Here is a 27242-nt window from a genome sequence, read left to right on the forward strand (position 1 = left end):
CGAGAAAACAACAGGATCCTGGACTAAAGAGCAAATTTAACAGGAGTACTCTGATGTATTCCAGGGAGATGGATGCTTACCCGGCAAACTGAAGCTGGAAGTGAGATATTTGTCTAAACTCTCATCTGGGCCCGTCCAGCTGCCAAAGAGAAGAGTGCCAGTAGCACTATATAAACCACTCAAAGAGGAGCTCGGTGGTCTAGAGAAAAGAAGGATGATAAAAGCAGCTGAAAAAAAGCACAGATTGGATCAGCAGCCTGATCGTAGTGAAGAAACCGTCTGGAAAACTAAAAGTGTATTGATCCAAAACCTCTCAACAAGGTGCTCAAGGGGAGCCATTACCCACTTCCCACTGTTGAAGACGTGCTGCCAGATCTGAACAGAGCACACGTGTTCTCTGTTTGCGATGTAAAAACGGATTTTGGCATGTGGAACTGGAGGAGGAATCCAGCTCTCTCACCACGTTCTCTACTGCCATGGGATGCTACAGATGGCTGCTCATGCCAATGGGAATCAGTCCAGCCCCAGAGATCTTTCAGAGGAAGTTGAACCAGGCAATGGAAGGTCTTCCATGAGTCAAAATCATTGCAGACAACATCCTGATTGTGGGAGAAGGAGACAACGATGAAGCGGCGACTCCATGACAAAAACCTGAGAATGCTCCTGGACAGATGCAGGAAGCTCAATATCAAGCTGAATCCAGAGAAGCTGCAGCTCAGGCTGAAGGACGTACCTTACGTTGGCCACCTGCTAACATCAGAGGAGTTGAAAGTGGACCCAGGAAAAGGGACAGCCATCAGACAGATGCCTAGGCCTACAGATGTGCAGGGGGTGCAGCGCTTCCTGGGCAGGGTAAACTACCTAGCCAAGTTCTGCAGCCACGCCACGGGGCTCTGCGAGCCACTGCGACAGCTAACACACAAGGACTCACTGTGGCAGTGGTCAGAGAGACATGAACAAGCTATCAATAAAATCAGGGATACCAGTGCACAGACCCCTGTGCTGAAATACTACAACCCAACAGAGCAGTTTGTACTACAATGTGATGCTTCAGAGAGTGGGTTAGGAGCAGCCTTGATGCAGGGAGGACAACCAATAGCATATGCCAGCAGAGCCCTGACAGAGACTGATAAAGGGTATGCACAGATAGAGAAGGAGCTGCTAGCAGAACCCTGACAGAGATTGATAAAGGGTATGCACAGATAGAGAAGGAGCTGCTTGCAGAGCCCTGACAGAGACTGATAAAGGGTATGCACAGATAGAGAAGGAGCTGCTTGCAGAGCCCTGACAGAGACTGAAAAGGGGTATGCACAGATAGAGATGGAGCTGCTTGCAGTGGTGTTTGGCATGGAGAGGTTTCACACGTGGATAAACTGTGGAAGCGCAGTCAGATCACAAGCCTCTAGAGAGCATCATGTCAAAGCCTATCCTCAGCGCACCAAAAAGACTACAATGCATGCTCATGAGACTCCAAAACTACGAGGTCAGTCTCCGATATGTTCCGGGAAAACATGTGGTGCTGGCCGACTCCCTGAGCAGGGCGTACCTCACAGAACAAGACAACAGAGGTCATGTGGAGGTCGAAGTGGAATCAATCAATTTGATACACTACCTCCATGTGCTAAGCGAGAGACTAAAGCACATCCAGAGAGCCACTGAGCTGGACCGGGAGATCCAGACACTGAAAAATGCGATCCTGCAGGGGTGGCCTGAAGTGAAAGAACATGTACCCTTGGAAGAAGCCATGTATTTTCACAACAGAGATGAGCTGAGTGTGCAAAGTGGAGTTATCTTCAGAGGTAAGCGAGTAGTTGTGCCTACTGCCCTCAGGTCAGAGATAATGCAGAGAATCCATTCCTCACACATAGGAATCGAGGGATGTCTGAGAAGGGCTTGCGAGCATGTCTACTGGCCGGGCATGAAGATATGCTGAGCAGCTGAGAAGATATATGGCACGATGTAGCACCTGCACTGCATGGGGTGTGAAGCAGCAGAAAGAGACGCTGAGGCCACACAAAGCACCAAAGCGTCCCGGGAAAAAATAGGGACTGACCTGTTCCAGTTCAACGACAGAGACTATATGGTCACAGTTGATTATCTCTCCAACTTCTGGGAAGTAGACCATTTGGAGAACACATAGTCAAAAACGGTAAATCGAAAACTGAAGACACACTTTGCACGCTACAGGATATCTGACATCCTTTATTCAGACAATAGTCCCCAGTACTCTTCAGACGAGTTCCGAAGTTTCAGCAAGGCTTGTGAATTTACACACAAAACATCGTCTCCAGGGTACCCACACAGAAATAGAAAAGTGGAATTGGCAGTTAAAACCAGCCAAAAGACTGATGGCAAAAGCAAAGAGAGCAGGTGCTGACCCGTACCTGGTCCTGCTGGATCACAGAAATATCCTTCACAAGGAACAGACAGCAGCCTTGCAATGGTGCTCATGGGAAGACGTAAAAAGACACTACTTATTATAATGAGCGAAAATCTTCTGGGACCTGTGATGGCAAACTGTCAACTGGAGAAGTTCAACGAAAGACAGCAGAGACAGGCAAAGTACTACGACACCTCTGTTAAGGACCTCACAGAGCTGCAACGAGGTGACAGGGTGAGAGTTCAGCCACTCACAGGACAAAAACAGTGGTGGCAGAGGGCCACAGTAGTCAGACCTGTTGAGCGAGAGTCCTACGAGGTGAAGACAGAACAGGGACAAGTCTTCAGGAGGAACGGGTGACACCTGAGGAAGAGCAGAGAAATAGAGGAGGATTTCCCCTCTGTTGAGGAGCCTGGCACAGAGCCAGTAAACAGAGCAGTAGTTGACGCCCAACGAAACCTAGAGGTGAACGCTGCACCTCAACAAGAAGATTCAAACATCTCAGGTCAAGCACCTCCTGATGTAATCAACACTCCCCACACAAAGCTCGGTAGGGCCATCCGATGACCTATACACCTAAAAGACTTTGTGTGAAGGTAAAAATAATAATAATGTAATGGACAGTCAGAGACATTAAACAAACATTCAGTTCACATTCCAGTTTATTGCAGACATGGACTACAAGCCAAAGTTAGCTGGAGTCTTTTTTTTGTTTAAAAAAAGAAGAAGAAAAAGAGAATGTGTAGCAATATTGATGTTACTCATATTGATGTTACACAGGAAATGGAAACCAATTGTTACTTACCTCATTCATGGACTGGATGTGCTGGTTGACAACATGTCTAGTAAAGCTTGCTTAACTGTATATCTTTGCTTGTTGTGACTACAACACAAAGCGTATTGAAACATGTGTGCTTTAGAACCATGCAGACGCCTCTGAGGGTAGGCTGTTTGGAGTGTTCATCCGACTGGATAAAACAAATTATAATAATCCCCCCCCCCCTCCCACTTCTAAAACCAAAGTTGCGCCCCTGAGAGAACTACCTGTGTAAATACGCCAGTGAAATCCAGGCAGTTCAATTTGGTGATTCTCACAAGCAGGTGACCCTTACACACCTGTGTTGGGTATGCCAAAAAAGACACAGTTTCACTTTGCTCCTTGAGCTCTTCTATGCGGGTGATCCCTCTGCAATCTGGGCTCATGAAGAAGTGAGTCCCCATGTAACAACAGAACTCCAGGAGGACAAGGTCGTTGATTCAGCTGCCTTGAGCTCTTCTATGCGGATGATCCCTCTGCAATCTGGGCTCATGAATAAGTGAGTCCCCATGTAACAACAGAACTCCAGGAGGACAAGGTTGTTGATTCAGGTGCCTTGAGGAGGAAGATGTTCTATGTATTGCATTTTTTTTATTCTGTATAACTGCATAATCTGATTTTTGTGACCAATCTGGCCATAATGTAGCTTCTCTCTCGAAAACATTGAGTTTTGAAAGAAGACGTCACACACAAGAGGCCATGATGAGAGAGCTATACTGGTGCACATCCGAGCAACAGACTGTAAGCAACGTCTATGGTCAAACACGGGGGTTGAATGCCAACATTAAAGACGAAGAGGAGAATGAGAAGATTAGACCCTGGTAAGAGCATGTTTAATCTGGAGCAGTTTGCTCCTCTCAAGTTGTCACCCTTCAGTGTGTGAGGTGTTAGACTATTTCATGTCACAGACCTGCATGGTTTGGCATCAACATTCTCAATGCCAATACTTGTTTTCTTCTGTTTAAGGCAGTCGGTAGTTTACATTTTTCCCCCCCACAGCCCGTTGGTAAGAAATGACACAACAAATGATATGGTTTCTCTCTTTTGCTTCCTCTATAACCCACTTCCCTTGTCATGTAAAGCCTACTTACAGTAAATGTATTTGTATAACACACCAACTGACTTGCTAGTCGGATGCCATTCAATACATCATAAAAAAGGTTGACATGCTGAATGCACCGAGGTGTCTGTTGTATACTACTAGCACACAGCTCGGACACCTATGCATACCATTTTCCAAATGTATTAAACATTTAAAAAAAGGAAATATCACGTAACAATTTGTGCAAAAAGGGAAGGAGTGTGAATAGTTTCCGAATGCACTGTAAGTGCTCAGTTAAGAACTGAATTCACCTTTGATGGCTCACATCTACACCACCACAACCGTTTGTGATTGGAAGAACCACTCATTGCAGCCATTGTTCGAAAATGTGCTGAGATACAGTGCAATGGGACGGGGAGGGGCACATACAGGAGGTTGAAGTCAGACTTCTATTAAGGACTTATTATAATGGTGTCTGTATGGCATACATAGCTGTAACTCGGTCCAGCCAGCACATATAGTGGACAGATCAGCGAATCACCAGGAAAATAAATGAGGAAAATAAATGATGTAAATCTTAACGACAGTGATTTTTGGAATATCACATGATCCGTTTGAAGTGAATTATTCACCCAAGAAGTTGTTCATAACGTAATTTACCACTTGATAACACATCAACTTACTACAGTGGAAAAAAAGATCACATTATCTGTTCCACATGTCTATTAGCCTACATTACCTGACAACGTATTACATTACCCTGTTAAAAGGTTATTGCATTATGACAACTTCTAAAGTTATCTGCTACTGCATTATAGGGATACTGCGAGATTCTGGCATTTACCGTCCCTGTAGACTTTCAGTCATTGCGCAAACGCAAACCGCTAACTTCCTTCATACAGAAGGCTGAGACAATCAAATGGTATCCACGAGTTCATCTGACTTTAGGTAAGTAGAACAAAGGACTTCAATGCCAGAATCTCGCAATATCCCTTTAACTGTTGTAGAGGGCCTAAGTGCATTGGAACTCTCCCAGACCCCCTTCTTCCCCATTTGGTCCTGGAAGTTGATCCACCACTTACCCAGTTCGCAGGCGGCCCCAGTCCATCCGTTGGAGCACGAGCAGCGCCCGGAGAACTGATCACACACCCCTCCGTTGTGACACAGGCAGTGGTGATGGCAGTCTTGTCCATAAAAGCCTTCGACACATTCTGAAAGAAAGATACACATCGCTGTAAACACAAGCTAGATTCCCACCATATTTCAAATGTACACAAGTCCATTCCATTTTGATCCAGGAAGTGGAGTGAAAAAGTTAAGTGCACACATTAGGGAGAAGGGTAGAGAATCAGGGTGCAGCTACTGTATTCCATGTATAGTCTGTTCTATTGAATGACTGCACACATTAGGAAGAATGGTAGAGAATCAGGGTGCAGCCACTGTCCTGTATGTATAGTCTGTTCTATTGAATGACTGCACACATTAGGGAGAAGGGTAGAGAATCAGGGTGCAGCCTCTGTATTCAGTGTATAGTCTGTTCTATTGAATGACTGCACACATTAGGGAGAAGGGTAGAGAATCAGGGTGCAGCTACTGTCCTGTATGTATAGTCTGTTCTATTGAATGACTGCACACATTAGGGAGAAGGGTAGAGAATCAGGGTCAGCCACTGTCCTGTATGTATAGTCTACCATTACTTAGCATCAACGACGTTCATTACTTCTTCAAGGAAATGTACAGATGTGGAGGCTTGAATGGCAGCTAAATATAGCCTGCTTTTCAAATGTACTTTCCAATTTTGTAGGCAAAATAATACATTCTCTGTTACGCAGGCACACATGCATTGATATTTTAAGTAGAAATGGTCCACCAAAATGGAATTTTAAAAGCCTATTATATTAAATGAAGTGCCTTTTTAACAAACACAACATGGAAAATCCAATATATCAGATTTTTATATGAATCAAGACTTGCCAAAGTGCCAAATTCTTCGAGGAAGACTAACTCACTTAACCCCAAACTTTTGCCAAGTTTTCCCCATCATTGTAAAGCCGTAGTTATTTTTGTTGCTTTGAAAAAGTCATTTCTGAAGAATATAATTTATTTTCATGTGAATAGTGATTAATTTCCATCTCATTTTAAGACCAACCCTTTTATAAAAACTGAACTCTCGTTTTAATATGGTGAAACTATTCCTATTTTTTTCAAAAGAAACATTGAAAACATAACAGTAAAATCATAGTGTAAAAGCAGGTGAGCTAGTTCTGCTTTTTTGGCAATTTTCTGGGGTTTTATGGTGGAAAACAGTGCATCAAGCATAACACGTCAAGCATAACACATCAACCCTGTTGCCCATAGATAGACACAGGATAGAACATACAAAATAATAAAAATGTTAAGCTTGCATGTCCCTTCCTGTAGCACACAACATGTTTCCATCCTCCCTGTCACAAGGGGATTTATGTCTGATTTAAGATGCAAGGTCAATCCTGTTACGGTCAACTCTGTTACTTGAATTGGGATTAACTGGCAGTTAATATCATTTTATTTGTATACCACACACACACACGCACACGCATATGCACACGCACGCACACACACACACACACACACACACACACACACACACACACACACACACACACACACACACACACACACACACACACACACACACACACACACACACACACACACACACACACACACACACACACACACACACACACACGCACGCACGCACGCACGCACACGCACACACACACATGCACACACACTGACAGTACCTTTCTCACAGCTGGGGCCGATCCACCCTGGCGTACACTGGCACTGCCCACTCACAGGGTCACAGGTGGCATTATTATGGCATCCACAGGTGTGTTCACACCCACGGCCAAACCACCCTGCCTGGCATGCTACCACAGGAACAGGGCACAGAAAGTTAGGGGGAATAAAAACAGCCATAACATACTGTAACTGTATACAGATACAAAGGGTGTTGTGACAGTTGTGTGCCATGCTCAGCTCTCCACACAACACAACACAGGCACATGCACAAACACAGGCACACGCACACACAGGAACACAAACAGGCACACACACACACACACACACACACACACACACACACACACAGACACACACACACACACACACACACACACACACACACACACACACACACACACACACACACACACACACACACACACACACACACACACACACACACACACACACAGACAATTCTTTGTGGGCCCTCCTCTTACCATTAGACAACCAAATCTTATTAAGGGACTCCAAAAGGCTAGAGGAGGCTCTCGGCAGGGGCCTCAGACTGGTCTATACCTGGGGCCTCCAATTCACTAAGTACGGCCCTCCTGGTGGCACCCCATTACCAGTCAGAACTGAAAAATGACTATGTTGATCCAGGGGATTATGCAATGCCACATTTATGTATTTTTACTCAACCTTTATTTAACTAGTCAAGTCAGTTAAGAACAAATTCTTATTTTACAACGATAGCCTACCCCGGTAAAACTCTTCCCTAACTCAGATGACGCTGGGCCAATTGTGCGCCGCCCTATGGGACTCCCGATCACAGCCGGTTGTGATAAGGCCTGGGATCAAACCAGTGTCTGTAGTGTCACCTCTATCACTGAGATGCTGTGCCTTAGACCGCTGCGCCACTCGGGAGCCCACACACATGCAAGCGGGGAACATCAGGGCTATTCACCAGACACGTCATTACCACTTCCTTAAATCTACTGCCACCAGTTTTTCTGTTTCTCTTTTCTTTTATCTAGTGGCTAAAGAAATCCCACGGATATTGGTTTGATGCATGTTTGGTTCTATTCAAGCTGTTAAAGGCCTGCTCCAGAAACTTGGCGACTACTAAGTACTTTTTAAACCTCCCGCTTGGGGCTGGATGTGTCAATGTGTGGTTCATACATGCATAATCTATGAAATTATTGTCTTACCTCAAATAGCCACAACATCCCTAGTCTGAAAGCGACTGTTTTTCTATAAACTGTGCTGCGTCATTTACCCCCACGCGGGCCAGCCCCCTAGAAATTTGAGTTCTAGCCAATGAGCTTCAGCCACTTGCCATTTGAGTGACAGATAGCAAGATCCACACACAGCAGAGCGAAAGAGGAGCAATGACAGTGAACATATCTGCACATATGTGACGTAGTAATACATTTTTGGGGACCACTTTTGTCTCGTGAGCATTACTTTCAGAACTACTGGCTAAAAAGTATACAAAAGTACCAGAGAATCTCTTTTAAAGGGGTGTTCCATAACATTTTCTCACACAAACAACTCTTAATGTGATGTTAGTGGAACATTTCATTATTGGAGAAATTAAAACAATCTGATTACGGTGCTGAGTTGAACTATTGAAAGTAGCTTAAATAAACTATAATGCAATAGAACAGATCCCATATGGTTCCTAACATAATTCATTTGTGTGCTTTTGTCTAGTGTGTTAAACATTTACATTTGAGTCATTTAGCAGAAGCTCTCCTCCAGAGCAACTTACAGGAGCAATTCAGGTGAAGTGCCTTCCTCAAGGGCACCTAGTCAGCTCAGGGATTTGAACCAGTGACCTTTTGGTTACAGGCCCAACGCTCTTAACTGCTAGGCTACCTGACGCGTGTTCTGTATGTGTATGGATGGATGGGTGGGCAGGATGGAATTTGCATAGAGGACCAAGGCCAATGGGACTCACTGATGTTGCATTGTGGTCCGACCCAGCCGTCTGGACAGTGGCAGGCACCCGTCAGGTGGTCACATCGGCCCCCGTTAAAACACTGACACCGCTGCTGACACTCCAGCCCATGGAAGCCGTCAGGACATGCTTCACACACACACACACACGCACGCACACACACACATTTTTTTAAATGTCACCTTTATTTATACAGGTAAGTCAATGAATTACGACCTTACACAGCTCAACATATCATGTGAGCATGCTCAGATACTCAAATTAGTTATCCAACACACACGCAAACACACACTTACATTTTTCACAGTATGTGCCGGTCCAACCACTGAGGCAGGTGCAGGCTCCACTAACATGCTCACAGGCTGCCTCATTGGCACATTGGCACATATGTCTGCAGCCTATGCCAAACGAGCCTTCTGGGCACTCTGTGGCAGTGCCAGGGCAGAGAGAGAGAGAGCTCAGAGAGAAACTAAAACACTTTCCCCTGCTAGTGACTTTGTTAAGGCATTGTCTCCAATCCAGCTAGTGTATGTACAGTTACACACAAATTGACACGCACACATGAACGTGCACAAGCATACACAAGGATATATACTGTAAGTGTTTACTCTGTTGGCAGCGGGGTCCCGTGTAGCCCGCCTCACAGCGACATTGCCCCGTGATGAGGTCACAGCTGCCATCGCTGCCCGGGCACTCACACATGTTAGCACAGTCCGCCCCCCAGCGCCCGGCATCACATGCTGCCATGGAGACAAAGGTCAGAGGTCAACACAAGTCAGCATAGCCTAGTGGTTAGAGCGTTGGACTAGTAACCGGAAGGTTGCAAGTTCAAACCCCGAGCTGACGAGGTACAAATCTATCATTCTGCCCCTGAACAGGTAGTTAAACCCACTGTTCCTAGGCCGTCATTGAAAATAAGAATTTGTTCTTAACTGACTTGCCTAGTAAAATAAGTCATATATCTCATATTTTTTCACCTAATCAGTCATGATCAAAGAAGGATCCAACTAATGAACTACAATGTTATTATAACTATTATTACAAGCTGTGGTGGGAGCAGACCTGGGTTCAACTACTTCAGCCTGCCTGGAGCGCAAGATGGGCAAGGTTTTGCAACTTCCACTTCTATTGGTTCCGTTGAGCCAAGGAATTTAGCCAAGATTTCAAATAGTATTGTATTTGAACCCAGGTCTAGTACAGACCATCAGGTACTCCAGTGAGGATTGTGGGTCACACAATCAATCATCCTTACTTACCTCTGCTGCAGCTGGGTCCAGTCCATCCTACAGGACAGGCACAGTTGCCCGTCCTCGGGTGGCAGAGCCCACCGTTATCACACAAACAACGTAGACGACAACCCAGGCCAAATCTACCCACCGGGCAGGCTACGAAAGAGAGAATGTGTGGTCAATTATACTTAGTCTGAGGAGTGGTGACTAGTGTGTGTGTGTGTGTGTGTGTGTGTGTGTGTGTGTGTGTGTGTGTGTGTGTGTGTGTGTGTGTGTGTGTGTGTGTGTGTGTGTGTGTGTGTGTGTGTGTGTGTGTGTGTGTGTGTGTGTGTGTGTGTGTGGGTGCGGGTGTCTCTCTCACCGCTCTGACACAAGGTGCCCATGTATCCAGGTTGACAGAAACACACTCCATTGTGTTTGTCACACACTCCACCGTTCTGACAGTGGGGACATGAGCCTGAGCAGCCCACTCCCCAATGACCCTCCTCACACTCTAACAGACATGAGGGGAGAGAAAGGGACAGAGAGAAAGAAAGTTAGAGAAAAAAAGCCTCCAAAGCTGTCCTTGTGAATGAAATGTTCTATTCTTCAAATGGGTCTAGTACTACTTAGCATTATTTTTCTAACCAGTGTTCCATGAGTAAAAAATGAACAGAGTACTGATTCTCATATGGCTTATTTGAAAATAAAATTATTGGCCTATCAACACATTTGCCGCAGGGTGATGTCACCATGGAAAGCCAAAACTCCCTCCCACCAAAACGAGTTGAAATTGAAGGCAGTCTTTTCAAACAGCTCTTACACTAAAATGGGTATTATCATTTTCAAGATGTCACAGTGTTATTCCAACTTCATAGCGTGGAAATATATATAAAACACAGGAAAATCACGTGTTTGACTACACTGGGCCTTTAAGTACTCTCTCTTCTCTAAAACTGCCAGGCTCAATTCCATCACCTCTTCCAAGGAGCTTGTATTCCCAACAATGTCCAGGAGAATTTCAAACAAACCAGAATGGAAAAACATTAAAGATGCAATCACAACATGTTTTCTTGGTTGTTTTACTATGGTTAACAGTTGGAGAGAGATATGTGCCATCACAATATTGAATAGAACACACGTCCTGCTCTTTTGTGCCCAGCCCATGTTGAATTGAAGAGAGCTTTTAAAGAGGACAGACCGTGGCCGATACTGCGGCACAGGGGTTTTTCCATGCCAGTATGCAAGGAGGATATTCCTATGGGATTTGTCATTATGCCTGGCCAGTCAGAAGAGGATGGGAGGACTGGTTCTAGGAGGACTGGTTCCTCTACCTACAGTTTTCCTTGTTTTTCAAACGCCTTGGGAGGTTGAGTTTTTTATTCAGTGACAGCTTTATTTTTTGTACAGTTAATATTCTACCTACATAGTGCCAGACAAATGGCTTTGGATAGCGTCTGTTGAAGGCCACGGCATTGACGGCCGAAATGTCATGATTTGAATTTGAAGTAGATAATACAATCTCATGTTTTTATGATAGAGTCCCGCCTTTTCCTTCCTGATGTTTGTGCAGTACACGTAAAGAAAAAAGAGAAAATTATTTTTGATTTATTGATTTGAACCCCTTGCGCCCTCTGCCCAAGTTCCTCTTCCCCCATGGCCCTACACGACACGCCCTTTTAGCATGTCGCCTCCCATCCTTACCAGTTTCACAGTGCTGTCCCTTCATCCCGGCAAGACAGTGACACTGTCCTGTCATGTTGTCACATGGGGAGCCAGAACAGTGGCACGATTGGTTACATCCAGCCCCGTAGTAACCCTCCGGACAGTCTGTGAAAGAAGACACACACATTTATGATTTATTGACAGATATTAGGTTGATATACAGACGGAAAACACACTATACAATTTTATGTTTACACAACTGTTTGGCTACCCTCGATTGAACTGAATTTGGATGAATATGTTTGATTAGATTAATATGTAGGAAATATATGTGGATGGGTGTTGGATAGCATATGCGTTTCCTTTGTCAAGTTTGTCTGATATTCCCCTTGGCATGTGAATGGTGGATCTAGAGTGGCTTGCGAAAGTATTCACCCAAGTTGGCATTTTTCCTATTTTGTTGCCTTACAACCTGAAATTAAAATAGATTTTGGGGGGGTTTGTGTCATTTGATTTACACAACATGCCTACCACTTTGAAGATGCAAAATATTTTTTATTGTGACACAAACAAGAAATATGACAGAAAAACAGAGAACTTGAGCATGCATAACTATTCACCCCCCCAAGTCAATACTTTGTAGAGCCACCTTTTGCAGCAATTACAGCTGCAAGTCACTTGGGGTATGTCTCTATAAACTTGGCACATCTAGCCACTGGGATTTTTGCCCATTCTTCAAGGCAAAACTGATCCAGCTCCTTCAAGAAGGATGGGTTCCACTGGTGTACAGCAATCTTTAAGTCATACCACATATTCTCAATTGGATTGAGGTCTGGGCTTTGACTAGACCATTCCAAGACATTTAAAAGTTTCCCCTTAAACCATTTGAGCGTTGCTTTAGCAGTTTGCTTAGGGTCATTGCCCTGCTGGAAGACGAACCTCCGTCCCACTCTCAAATCTCTGGAAGACTGAAACAGGTTTCCCTCAAGAATTTCCCTGTATTTAGCACCATCCACCATTTCTTCAATTCTGACCTGTTTCTCAGTCCCTGCCGATGAAAAACATCCCCACAGCATGATGCTGCCACCACCATGATGCTGCCACCACCATGCTTCACTGTGGGGATGTTGTTCTCGGGGAGATGAGAGGTGTTGCATTTGCGCCAGACATAACGTTTTCCTTGATGGCCAAAAAGGTCAATTTAGTTGCCACCCTTTGCCTTGATGACAGCTTTGCACACTCTTGGCATTCTCTCAACTAGCATCACCTGGAATGCTTTTCCAACAGTCTTGAAGGAGTTCCCACATATGCTGAGCACTTGTTGGCTGCTTTTCCATTACTCTGCAGTCCAACTCATCTCAAACCATCACAATTGGGTTAAGGTTGTCTGATTGTGGAGGCCAGGTCATCTGATGCAGTACTCCATCACTTTCCTTCATGGTCAAATAGCCCTTACACAGCCTGGAGTCTTTTGCTCACGTTTCTTTGCCCAAGCATGTCTCTTCTTATTATTGGTGTCCTTTAGGAGTGGTTTCTTTGCAGCAATTCAACCATGAAGGACTGATTCATACAGTCTCCTCTGAACAGTTTATGATGAGATGTGTCTGTTACTTGAACACTGTGATGGATTTATTTGGGCTGCAATTTCTGAGGTTGGTAACTAAGGAACTTATCCTCTCTAGCAGAGGTAACTCTGGGTCTTCGTTTCCTGTGGCGGTCCTTATGAGAGACAGTTTCATCATAGTGATTGACGGTTTTCGCGACTGCACTTGAAGAAACTTTCAAAGTTCTTAAAATTGTCCGCATTGACTGCTCTTTGAGTCTTAAAGTAATGATGGACTGCCATTTCTCTTTAATTATTTAAGCTGTTCGTGCCATAATATGGACTTGGTCTTTTTCCAAATCTTCTGTATATTATTCAGACCCTTTACTCAGTACTTTGTTGAAGAACCTTTAGCAGCGATTACAGCCACGAGTCTTCTTGGGTATGACTCTCTTTCTCCCATTCTTCTCTGCAGATCCTCTCAAGCTCTGTCAGGTTGGATGGGGTGAGTGGCTGCACAGCTATTTTCAGGTCTCTCCAGAGATGTTCGATCGGGTTCAAGTCCAGGCTCTGGCTGAGCCACTCAAGGACATTCAGAGACTTGTCCTGAAGCCACTCCTGCATTGCCTTGGCTGTCTGCTTAGGGTTATTGTCCTGTTGGAAGGTGAACCTTCGCCACAGTCTGAAGTTCTGAGCACTCTGGAGCAGGTCTTCATCAAGGATCTCTCTGTATTTTGCTTTGTTTATCTTTGCCTCTATCCTGACTAGTCTCCCAGTCTCTGCCATTGAAAAACATCTCCACAGCATGATGCTGCTACCACGTGCTTCACCGTAGGGATGTTGCCAGGTTTCCTCCAGACGTGAAGCTTGGCATTCTGGCCAAAGAGTTCAATCTTGGTTTCATCAGACCAGAGAATCTTGTTTCTCATGGTCTGAGAGTCTTTAGGTGTCTTTTGGCACACTTGAATGGGACTGTCATGTGCATTTTAATGAGGAGTGTCTTCCATCTGGCCACTGTAACATAAAGGTCAGATTGGTGTTTAGTCTGTCCACTCTACGACAAAGGCCTGATGGGTGGAGTGCTGCAGAGATGGTCGTCCTTCTGGAAGATTCTCCCATCTCCACAGAGGAACTTTAGAGCTCTATCAGACTGACCATCGGGTTCTTGGTCACCTCCCTGACCAAGGCCCTTTTCACCCGATTGCTCAGTTTGGCCGGGCGGCCAGCTCTAGGAAGAGTCTTGGTGGTACCAAACTTCTTCCATTTAAGAATGATGGAGACCATGGTGTTCTTTGGGACATTCAATGCTGCAAAACATGTTTTGGTACCCTTCCCCAGATCTGTCCCTCGACACAATCCTGTCTTGGAGCTCTACAGACAATTTCTTTGTTTTTGCTCTGATATGCACCGTCAACTGTGGGACCTTATATTGACAGGTGCGTACCTTTCCAAATCATGTTTAATCAATTGAATTTAACACAGGTGGACTCCATTCAAGTTGTAGAAACATCTCAAGGCTGATCAATGGAAAAAGGATGCACCTGAACACAATTTTGAGTCTCATAGCAAAGGGTATGAATAGTTATGTAGATAATGTATTTCTGTTTTTTAGTTTTAATAAATTAGCAAAAAATATAAATATAAATAATATATGGAGTATTGTGTGTAGATTTCTGAGAAAATGTTTAATTTAATCCATTGTAGAATAAGGCTGTAACATAACAAAATGTTGAAAAAGGGAAGGGAAGGGGTCTGAATACATTCCAAAGGCACTGTACACAGTGGCTTCATAAAGTATTTACACTCATTACAGCAGAGAGAGAGAGAGAGAGAGAAAAAGAGACAGGAAGAGATACATTTTATTTCTCACAGGCTCAGAATACAACCTTAGCGTGAAATGTTTACGTACAAGCCCTTAAAACCAAAAATGCAGAGTAAAAAAAAAAAGATTATATATATATATATATATATATATATATATATATATATATATATATATATATATATATATATATATCAAATAAAAAAATGATATATAACAAATAATAATAACAACAAGGCTATCTACAGGGGATACCGGTACCGAGTCACTGTGCGGAGGTACAGGTTAGTCGAGGTAATTTAGGTAATATGTACATGTAGGGAGGGTTACATCTGCATTGCTTGCTGTTTGGGGTTTTAGGCTGGGTTTCTGTATAGCACTTTGTGACATCGGCTGGTGTTAAAAGGGCTTTATAAATACATTCGATTGAAATACATTTGATTGATTAAAGTGACTATTCATAGATAATAAAAAGGGAGTAACGGCACTGTAATAAGGTGGTCAATGCATATGGTCGGGTAGCCATTTGGCTTGGGGGTAGACGCTGTTAGGGAGCCTTTTGGACCTAGACTTGGTGCTCCGGTACCACTTCTCGTACGATAGCAGAGAGAACAGTCTATGACTTGGTTAGCTGGAGTCTTTTCTTTTAGGGCCTTCCTCTGACATCGCCTGGTATAGAGGTACTAGATGGAAGCAAGCTTGGCCCCAGTGATGTACTGGGCTGTACACATTACCCTTTGTAGTGCCTTATGGTTGGATGCCGAGCAGTTGCCATACCAAGTGGTGATACAACCAGTCAGGATGCTCTCGATGGTGCAGCTGTAGAACTTTTTAAGGATCTGAGTGCCCATGCCACATCTTTTCAGTCTCCTGTTGGGGAATAGGCGTTGATGTGCCCTCTTCACAACTATCTTGGTGTGTTTGGACCATGATAATTTGTTAGTGATGTGGTAAGCAAGGAACTTGTATCTCTCAACCTGCTCCACTACAGCCCGGTCGATTTTATCGGGGGTGTGCTCGGCCCTCCTATTCCTGTAGTCCAAGATCAGCTCCTTTGTCTTGCTCACGTTGAGGAATATGTTGTTGTCTTGGCACCACACGTGTTGAGAATCAGCATGGAAGATGTCTCAACTTCCTTAGCTTAGTGATGAGCTTTAGGACACTACGGTGTTGAACGCTGAGCTGTAGTCAACGAACAGTATTCTCAAGTTGGTGTTCCTTTTGTCTAGGTGTGAAAATGCAGTGTGGTGTGCAATAAAGATTGCGTCATCTGTGGCTCTTTTGGGGCGGAATGTCATTTAATGTGGATCTAGGGTTTCTGGGATGATGGTGTTGATGTTTTTATTTTATTTTTAAAAAATTATTTCACCTTTATTTAACCAGGTAGGCTAGTTGAGAACAGGTTCTCATTTGCAACTGTGACCTGGCCAAGATAAAGCATAGCAGTGTGAACAGACAACACAGTTACACATGGAGTAAACAATTAACAAGTCAATAACACAGTAGAGAAAAAAAGGGGAGTCTATATACAATGTGAGCCATGACCAGCCTTTTAAAGCACTTCATGGCTACATACATGAATTCTACAGGTCGGTAGTCATTTTGGGAGGTTACCTTGGTGTTCTTGGGCACAGGGACTATAGTGGTCTGCTTTACACATGTAGGTATTACAGACTCAGTCAAGCAGAGGTTGAAAAGGTCAGTGAAGACAGTTGTATGCTCTGAGGACGCATCCTGATCATTTGTCTGGCCTTGTGAATGTTGACCTGTTTAAAGGTCTTACATCGGCTACGGAGAGACGTGATCACAAAGTCTTACAGAACAGCTGGTGATCGCATGCATGGTTCAGTGTTGCTCGAAGCGAGCATAGAAGTCATTTAGCTCGTCTGGTAGGCTTGCATCACTGGGCAGCTCGAGGCTGGGTTGACCTTTATAATCCGTAATAGTTTGCAAGCCCTGCCATTTACGACAAGCGTCAAAGCCGGTGTAGTAGGATTCAATCTTAGTCCCGTGTTGACACTTTGCCTGTTTGATGGTTTGACGAAGGGCATAGCGGTATTTCTTATAACAGTGTCCCGCTCTTTGAAAGCGGCAGCTATAGACTTTAGCTCAGTGGGGATGTTGCCTGTAATCTACAGGATCTGGTTGGGATATGGACGTAGGGTCACTGTGGGGATGACGTCATCAATGCACTTATTGATTAAGCCCGTGACTGAAGTGGTTTACAGTACTCCTTAATGCCATCGGATGAATCCCGGAAGATATTACCGTTTTTAATGTCCCTTTGGTAGGATAGTCTCGAACGGAGCCAGTTTATTCTCCAGTGATTGCATGTTTGCCAGTAGGACGGATGGTAAAGGTGGATTATCCACTAGCCGACAAATTCTCATCAAGCACCCGGATCTGCGAATCCTGTATCGGTGTCTCCTCTTCATGGCAATGTCGGGGAATTGGGCCTGGTCCAGGAGGAGCCGTAAATCTTTCGCCTCCCAGTCATTGAAGAAAAAATATTTGTCCAGCCTGAGGTGAATAATCGCTGTTCTGATGTCCAGAAACTCTTTTTGGTTATAAGAGACAATGGCCCCAAAAAATACACAGAATAGCACAATTGGTTAGGAGCCCGTAAAACAGTAGCCATCCCCTCTGGCAACTTTCTCTGAGACCCTGTACTAATTTACAGATTGAGGGTATCCTTCCCCTCCAGAGTGCCCAGAGTATCCAAATTAAATTGGAGGGGAAAGGTTGAAAAACATACCATTAAGAGAGATGCAGAAAAACAGAGGGAAATTAGAGGAGGTAGGCCAGCACGATTCCCCTCGCTCTCCGATATTTCGAATGGATTGGAGATGCAAGGGTCTGATCGCTTAATGGCTTCCAGATGACAAGAAACTCACCGCCAGCTTGGTGTTTCAATGAAACTATTCTGGTTGTTTCTGTCTGTTATTGACCCACACACATAAACGGACACACATAGACACACAAACGCATGCATAGCTACATACACACGCAGACACAAAACACCAATATAGGAACTCACTTATGCAGTAAGTGCATCTCCACAAACACACACACTTTCATGGATGCAAGCATGCATGTATGTAAACACGCACACACGCACACGCACACACACACGTCACCTTATTCTCCCACAGAGTTTGAGTACATTCATTACACAATGACCATCCTATTAGCCAGACACCATTGTGGGAAAGACAGAGGGATAAGTTAAAAGATGGAAGGATGGATGGTGGAAGCAGACTCAACGGACAGCCCCGGTTCCCAGAGGTGTCCGTTGTCAAGTACTATAGCCCCACACATTCTCACAGCTGCTTGTCAGTGAAGCCACCCACCCACAACCCAGTAGGGGAGACCGGGGTTGAGGCTCACAGGTTGGATCATAACTAGGGTGCTGTACGTCAGTTGGTGTGGGGGTGATGTGAGCTCTGCTTTTTTCCACTGTCAAAATGTCACCCCATAATGAGCACATCTGCTCAGACCTAATGCCTCCAATACAGGGGTCTCCAACTCCTGTCCTTGGGGAGCTACAGGGTGTATAGGCTTTTGTTCCACTCCAGTACTAACACATGTTTCAAATAATCAAGGTTCTGACGTGCAGCTAGTACAGGTAATTCTTCAGTCTTATGTGAATAGTACCCTATACATTTTTTAAATTGTTTGCCGGATTCTGTTTTGTGTTTATTCCAATTCTTTCAGGTATTCAAGACTGCCTGAAATGTCAGCTTGTTTTGGTGGGATGGCCTTCCATGGTGATATCACCATGCAGTAAATTAGTTAAATAGACCAATAAGAAAGAGTTCCAAACCTCTACTAATAACAGCACATTTCCAGATCACTCCCAGGCAGTCTTAGCAATAGTCTTACTTGAGAAATTGCCTTTCGCTATGAAGCTATTTGTGTTTCTTTTTGACAATGTTAATTGAAAACAATCCACAACAAGCTACTTAACTGTTACCCAAAAATGATTTGATATGGAGATAAAAATGGCTGCATTGGAGCTTTAAACCACATCAGGAGACCACTTTTGAGGTCTTAGGAAAATAGAATATATGCAAGTAAGCACCAGCAAGATACCTTTGTTTGGTTAGCAATGTCTCTGTCGAGCTCATGTGATCGCAGAGTTTGCAAAACAAATGGCCACTGGATTGATGCAAATGATTATGATATACCAGGTAGGCATAGGTTACTTTGTAGTTCACATTTAATGGAGAAGGTTTTTGGGAGAGCCTTTCCATCTCTACCAGAAGAAGGTTGTCATTAGCGTCATCGCTAACGGCTACACATATGCGCACCACACACACACACACAAGTGCCGTTTCAGAAATACAAATCACTGATGCATTTTGTTGTTCTCTTATGAATAACTTGGGCAAATCCATGCATGTTCTAATAAGTTCAATACATTTAGTTGATTTTCTACTAGTTGTTTTGAATGGATTTTTTAATATTGTTGAATTTAGTTTTATTTTCTGGATCCCGTGATTCTGTCCGGAACACAGATTTTATAGGGCCCTAGGTGAAGTAGGTCTGTTGGAATTGGGTTAGAACCAAACCCTGCACACCCAGGCCAGTAGCTCTCCAGGACCAGAGTTGGAGACACCCCATCCATCTCTTGTTGATTATTGTGTAACTGCTCAGCACAAACCTCAAGAGAGGGGAAAACAGAAGGCCAGTGTTGAGCACCACATCTAAAAGAAGACAAACTCATAAACAGCTGCAACTACTGGTGTATGAAAGACCGAGTCCATGAGAAACACCATGAGAAAACTAGCACAAACAAACATGAAACCAGTCGCTTTGGAATCTAGCCATGACAGAGAATGAGTGCAATAGACTTAGATGCCATACTGTGCATGTGTGCAAGTGCGAGTGTGTGTGTGTCTGTGTGCATGTCTGCAAGCGTTTTATGTTGTCTCGCCTGAGGGAGTTAGAAGAAACAAGAAATACACATTTCTGTTCCCAATACATAGACAAGAAAGTACTATTCTGCATTGGTCTGCGTTGGCATGCCATGCACTGTACCCACCTAGGTCACAGTTGTCCCCATGGAAGCCAGGTGGGCACTGGCTCAGACACTCCCCTGTCACATGATCACAGGGTACCCCAGATGGACACTGACATGTCCTCTTGCAGGCCAGGCCATAGTATCCTCTATTACACTCTAGAGGAGAGGAGCAAAAGTGGGTTAAAGGTACTGGTTACACATTTCGGGCCCGTTTCCTGGACCGAGATCAAGCCAGATAGAACCATTCCATTGACGTATGCATGTTGTGTTCGTTTGTGTGTTTGTGTGTTTGTGTGTGTGTGTGTGCATGTACATAGGTATATGTATATGTGAATGCGTGTGTGTGTTTATGTGTGCATGTGCACATACGTGTATGTGTGCATGAGCATGTGTGTGTATGCTTGTGTCTGGGTACGCTCATGTGTGTGTATGCTTGTGTCTGCGTACGCTCATATGTGTGTATGCTTGTGTCTGGTTACGCTCATGCGGGTGTATGCTTGTGTCTGGGTACGCTCATGTGTGTGTATGCTTGTGTCTGGGTACGCTCATATGTGTGTATGCTTGTGTCTGGTTACGCTCATGCGGGTGTATGCTTGTGTCTGGGTACGCTCATGTGTGTGTATGCTTGTGTCTGGGTACGCTCATGCGGGTGTATGCTTGTGTCTGGGTACGCTCATGCGGGTGTATGCTTGTGTCTGGGTACGCTCATGTGTGTGTATGCTTGTGTCTGGGTACGCTCATGCGGGTGTATGCTTGTGTCTGGGTACGCTCATGCGGGTGTATGCTTGTGTCTGGGTACGCTCATGTGTGTGTATGCTTGTGTCTGGGTACGCTCATGCGGGTGTATGCTTGTGTCTAGGTACGCTCATGTGTGTGTATGCTTGTGTCTGGGTACGCTCATGCGGGTGTATGCTTGTGTCTGGGTACGCTCATGCGGGTGTATGCTTGTGTCTGGTTACGCTCATGTGTGTGTATGCTTGTGTCTGGTTACGCTCATGCGGGTGTATGCTTGTGTCTGGTTACGCTCATGCGGGTGTATGCTTGTGTCTGGTTACGCTCATGCGGGTGTATGCTTGTGTCTGGTTACGCTCATGCGGGTGTATGCTTGTGTCTGGTTACGCTCATGCGGGTGTATGCTTGTGTCTGGTTACGCTCATGTGTGTGTATGCTTGTGTCTGGTTACGCTCATGCGGGTGTATGCTTGTGTCTGGTTACGCTCATGCGGGTGTATGCTTGTGTCTGGTTACGCTCATGCGGGTGTATGCTTGTGTCTGGTTACGCTCATGCGGGTGTATGCTTGTGTCTGGTTACGCTCATGCGGGTGTATGCTTGTGTCTGGTTACGCTCATGCGGGTGTATGCTTGTGTCTGGTTACGCTCATGCGGGTGTATGCTTGTGTCTGGTTACGCTCATGTGTGTGTATGCTTGTGTCTGGTTACGCTCATGCGGGTGTATGCTTGTGTCTGGTTACGCTCATGCGGGTGTATGCTTGTGTCTGGTTACGCTCATGCGGGTGTATGCTTGTGTCTGGTTACGCTCATGTGTGTGTATGCTTGTGTCTGGTTACGCTCATGCGGGTGTATGCTTGTGTCTGGTTACGCTCATGTGTGTGTATGCTTGTGTCTGGTTACGCTCATGCGGGTGTATGCTTGTGTCTGGTTACGCTCATGCGGGTGTATGCTTGTGTCTGGTCACGCTCATGCGGGTGTATGCTTGTGTCTGGTTACGCTCATGCGGGTGTATGCTTGTGTCTGGTTACGCTCATGTGTGTGTATGCTTGTGTCTGGTTACGCTCATGTGTGTGTATGCTTGTGTCTGGGTGCGCTCATGCGGGTGTATGCTTGTGTCTGGTTACGCTCATGTGTGTGTATGCTTGTGTCTGGGTACGCTCATGCGGGTGTATGCTTGTGTCTGGTTACGCTCATGCGGGTGTATGCTTGTGTCTGGGTACGCTCATGTGTGTGTATGCTTGTGTCTGGGTACGCTCATGCGGGTGTATGCTTGTGTCTGGGTACGCTCATGTGTGTGTATGCTTGTGTCTGGGTACGCTCATGTGTGTGTATGCTTGTGTCTGGGTACGCTCATGCGGGTGTATGCTTGTGTCTGGGTATGCTCATGTGTGTGTATGCTTGTGTCTGGGTACGCTCATGTGTGTGTGCAGAACATATTCTGGACCACTGACCCTCCTGGCAGTTCTTTCCCTGGTAGCCTGGTTTGCAGACACAGGAGCCATGGTTGCGGTGGCACTCTAGGGTGTTCTGTTGGACACACTGGCACTCCTCCGAGCAGCCAGGGCCGAACGCCCACTTAGGACACGCTGGGGAGAGACGGCACACCAAGCGTTAAACAGGACTGCAGGCCTGATAGGGTACACACTGCCCAACTGTTTACATGGTAGTGCAGGGGAAGAGAGGTCCGAGGCCCTTACTGATAAATATGGGTTTTATCTTATCTTGATTATTGTCCAGTCATATGGACAATATGAGCACGTCTTGCTCTTCATTGTAATCAGAAGGCTAATATTAATACTATGGATGCCAGTCTCTCTTGGCTAAGAGTTGAGGAAAGACTGACAATCACTTCTTGTATTCATAAGAAACATTCATGTTTGTCCAAATTGCTTGCATAGTCAACTTACACACAGCATTAACACACACACTTACCCCACCAGACATGCCACATGTCTTTTTACCGTGCCCAGGTCCAAGACAAATTCAAGGAAACATACAGTATTATACAGAGTGCACGGAACTCCATCTAATAAAGCGCAAGTGGACAGCAAACCTGGTTTAAAAAAAAACAAATAAAGCAACACCTCACGGCACAACACCTCTCCCCCATGTGACCTACTTGTTGTGTGTATGTACTGACATGTGTGTGTAACTGATAGATGCGCACACACACACACACACACACACACACACACACACACACACACACACACACACACACACACACACACACACACACACACACACACACACACACACACACACACACACACACACACACACACACACACACACACACACACACACACACACACACACACACACACACACACGTTAAGTTCTACAGATGCACAATCGAGAGCATCCTGTCGGACTGGATCACCGCCTGGTACAGCAACTGCTCCGCCCACAACCGTAAGGCTCTCCAGAGGGTAGTGAGGTCTGCACAACGCATCACCGGGGGCAAACTATCTGCCCTCCAGGACACCTACACCACCCGATGTCACAGGAAGGCCATAAAGATCATCAAGGACAACAACCACCCGAGCCACTGCCTGTTCACCCCGGTATCATCCAGAAGGCGAGGTCAGTACAGGTGCATCAAAGCTGGGACCGAGAGACTGAAAAACAGCTTCTATCTCAAGGCCATGAGACTGTTAAACCGCCACCACTAACATTGAGTGGCTGCTGCCAACACACTGACTCAACTCCAGCCACTTTAATAATGGGAATTGATGGGAAATGATGTAAAATATATCACTAGCCACTTTAAACAATGCTACCTAATATAATGTTTACATACCCTACATTATTCATCTCATATGTATACGTATATACTGTACTCTATATCATCTACTGCATCTGTATGTAATACATGTATCACTAGCCACTTTAACTATGCCACTTTGTTTACATACTCATCTCATGTGTATATACTGTACTCAATACCATCTACTGTATCTTGCCTATGCCACTCTGTACCATCACTCATTCATATATCATTATGTACATATTCTTTATCCCCTTACACCTAGGTAGTAGTTTTGGAATTGTTAGCTAGATTACTTGTTGGTTATTACTGCATTGGCGGAACTAGAAGCACAAGCATTTCGCTACACTCGCATTAACATCTGCTAACCATGTGTATGTGACAAATAAAATTTGATTGATTGATTTAATGTTTTTAAACGTATGTAAATTGTAAACTCTTTTGTCTGTAATGTATTTTCCGCTGTGTGTTGGACCCCAGTAAGATGAGCTCTCACTATTGACGTCGGATGACGGTGATCCTAATAACTCAAATCAAATAAAGCATCTTAGAGTTGGTATTCTGATTTAGGATCAGTTTAGCCTTTTAGATCATATTGATCACAACAGAGGGGACCTGATCCTAGATCAGCAATCCTAGTGGCCGAACAGCCCCAGTTCACAGTAAGATCCAGATGTACCAGGAATGAGTCATTCCTTGAGGTAATCACTGGTCCTGGCAATCAGAGAAATGGCTACAGGGAGTGAAAGGATTACATAAAGCAGTGGTTCCCAAACTGTGGAGCATGCTGGGTTTTTAAGGAACTCAGTCTGACTTTCAACTTACTCTTGAAAGTTGTAATAGTAGATTGCACAAGGTGCGATTTCTAAATTGGGTAGCGCATCATCAGTTGTCCTTTTGTCACGACCTTAGAGAGCTATTTATAACTTGTCAGAAATGATACAGATCAACTAGCCGAGGTCAGATAACATTTTTTAGCTAGGTTTTTTTGCCCATTGGTTTTGACATTCAGGGAGAAAATGTTCTAATGTTTGAGCCACTCAGATACAGTGTCACATGAACACATATATGACATGGCAAAATGCAGAGAATTGTAGGAAATTAGCTTTAAAACCACAAAATGTTCTCTCCACCCCATATCAAAATGCATATAATTGCTGGACATTTTCTTTAAAATGGCAACAATCAAAAACTATCCACACCATGGCAAAACATATAGAATTGCAGGAAATAAGATATAAACCTGCAAAATGTTCTCTCCTCCAACAAGAGGGGTGAGAACAGTCATGGACAGTGCTTGTGCCCATAGAAATAGTGTGGGATGTTCCCCTATGACAGAAGGGGGTGAAACGTTTTGGGGAACCACTGACATAAAGGAAATAGAGCGAAAGAAACTACAGGTAGAGGTGGAGAGGCAACGAGACATCATTCCACTCACTTAGATGACAGAAGCGCCCGTAGAGCCCGGGATCACACAGGCAGGCTCCATAGGTACGATGGCAGCGCCCGTTATTGGCACAGTTACACTTCTTATTGCAAAGTCTCCCATACAGGCCCTTAGGACAGCCTACAGAGCACAGAGACACAGAGGCAAGAGTAGAAAGTACAACATATTATAATGTGCACCAATATTAAGAGTTGCACTTTTAGGACAATTCCATTGGTTCAATTGTAAGCTAAATAAATTATACATTTTTGAGAGAAAGCAATGCCATTTTGATCCAGTGCTGCATGATAACATGAATCTGTGCCAACTCACCATCCTGGCACATGTCCCCGCTGATGCCAGGCGGGCAGCGGCAGTGCCCGTACACAGGGTCACAGGTGGCACCATTCTTACACTTACAGCTGAAGGAGCAGTTCCTGCCAAAGGTGCCCTCTGGACAAGCTGGGCAAAGGAAAGGAGAGAGAGAGCGAGAGAGGGTGAGAGAAGCAGAGACAGAGGTAGGGCGTTATTTCTCCCAACAAAGCTATACACAGTAGATACATCATCAAAATACGGAATTTTCTGTAGGATGATCATGTCTGACAGAATGTTCCATTTAAACATAAGGTAGGCCACTTTTATAGCTTCACCCAGCAATAGATAGAGAAACATTTGGTTCGAACTTAGATGACTAGTAACACAACAGGGGTGTATTCATGAGTGTACACCATAGCAAACTGTTGCAAAACTTTTTGCAAAGGAAATGTTTCGCAGTCCCCTCCATGTTTACATTGGTTTGCTTTCGTTTAGTTCCTAGTAAATACATTCTCAGGTGCTCAGCATCACCTGTGACTTTGAGGGTTTAAACCCTGTTGATGTTTTGATGTTTTGTTTTCTCTGCATGGCTTCACTCACTCTGGTTGCAGACAACGCCTGTCCACCCATCAGGACAGTCACAGTGGCCCTCCTCCATGTCACACACGCCACCGTTGGAACAGTCGTCACACGTCAGGCTGCAGTCGTAACCAAACGTGTTGTTTAGACACACTGGGGAGGTGGAAGAAGAGGAGAAGAAGGAAGATGAAGAAGAAGTTAAAAAATATACAGTAGCAGTCAAAAGTTTGGACACACCTACTCATTCCATGACTTTTCTTTAGATTTACTATGTTCTACATTGTGGAATAATAGTGAAGACATCAAAACGATGAAATAATACATATGGAATCAAGTAGTAACCATCTGTAAAACTGATCAAAATATATTTTAAATTGGAGATTCTTCAAAGTAGCCACCCTTTGCCTTGATGACAGCTTTGCACACACTCTTGGCATTCTCTTCATGAGGTAGCCACCTAGAATGCGTTTCAGTTAACAGGTGTGCCTTGTTAAAAGTGCATTTGTGGAATGTCTTTCCTTCTTAATGTGAGCCAATCAGTTGTGTTGTGACAATGTAGGGGTGGTATACAGAAGATAGCCCTATTTGGTAAAATACCAAGTCCATATTATGGCAATAGCTGAAATAAGCAAAGAGAACCAAAGTCCATCATTGCTTTACGACATGAAGATCAGTCAATCCAGGAAAATATCAAGAACTTTTAATGTGGGATAGCCCCCTTTTTTTCAATTTTCGCCTAAATGACATACCCAAATCTAACTGGCTGTAGCTCAGGCCCTGAAGCAAGGATATGCATATTCTTGATACCATTTGAAAGGAAACACTTTGAAGTTTGTGGAAATGTGAATTGAATGTAGGAGAATATAACACAATAGATCTGGTAGAAGAAAATACTCATGAAGCTGGCTGAGAGAATGCATAGAGTGTGCAAAGCTGTCATAGGCAATGTCACGACTTCCACTGAAGTTGGTACCTCTCCTTGTTCGGGCGGTGTCCGGCGGTCGGCGTCGCCGGTCTTCTAGCCATCATTGATCCATTTTTCCTTTTCCATTTGTTTTGTCTTGTCTTCCCACACACTTGGTTTCAATTCCATCTTTACATGTTGTGTATTTAACCCTCTGTTCCCCCCATGTCCTTACCCGGAATTGTTTATTGTAAGTGCTTGTGCACGTTATTTCTGGTGTGCGAA

General features: G+C 44.5%; 1 protein-coding gene across 1 annotated transcript in view; it reads right to left on the reverse strand.

The window, feature by feature from the left end:
- The window catches only part of LOC124021854 (multiple epidermal growth factor-like domains protein 6), an 88768-nt gene that overhangs the window by 21973 nt on the left and 39553 nt on the right, over positions 1–27242 (reverse strand). The window contains exons 10-22 of the mRNA XM_046336995.1: positions 26075–26206; positions 25493–25621; positions 25172–25300; positions 22415–22549; positions 20254–20388; positions 11884–12009; positions 10562–10693; positions 10228–10356; positions 9580–9711; positions 9268–9396; positions 8972–9100; positions 7026–7154; positions 5322–5450 (exon numbers count right to left, since the gene is read on the reverse strand). Of these exons, the coding sequence (XP_046192951.1) occupies positions 5322–5450; positions 7026–7154; positions 8972–9100; positions 9268–9396; positions 9580–9711; positions 10228–10356; positions 10562–10693; positions 11884–12009; positions 20254–20388; positions 22415–22549; positions 25172–25300; positions 25493–25621; positions 26075–26206 (1695 nt within the window). The remainder of the gene's footprint in view (positions 1–5321; positions 5451–7025; positions 7155–8971; positions 9101–9267; positions 9397–9579; positions 9712–10227; positions 10357–10561; positions 10694–11883; positions 12010–20253; positions 20389–22414; positions 22550–25171; positions 25301–25492; positions 25622–26074; positions 26207–27242) is intronic.

The sequence above is a fragment of the Oncorhynchus gorbuscha genome, linkage group LG03 (assembly GCF_021184085.1).
Source record: "Oncorhynchus gorbuscha isolate QuinsamMale2020 ecotype Even-year linkage group LG03, OgorEven_v1.0, whole genome shotgun sequence".
In the NCBI taxonomy this organism is placed as follows: Eukaryota; Metazoa; Chordata; class Actinopteri; order Salmoniformes; family Salmonidae; genus Oncorhynchus; species Oncorhynchus gorbuscha.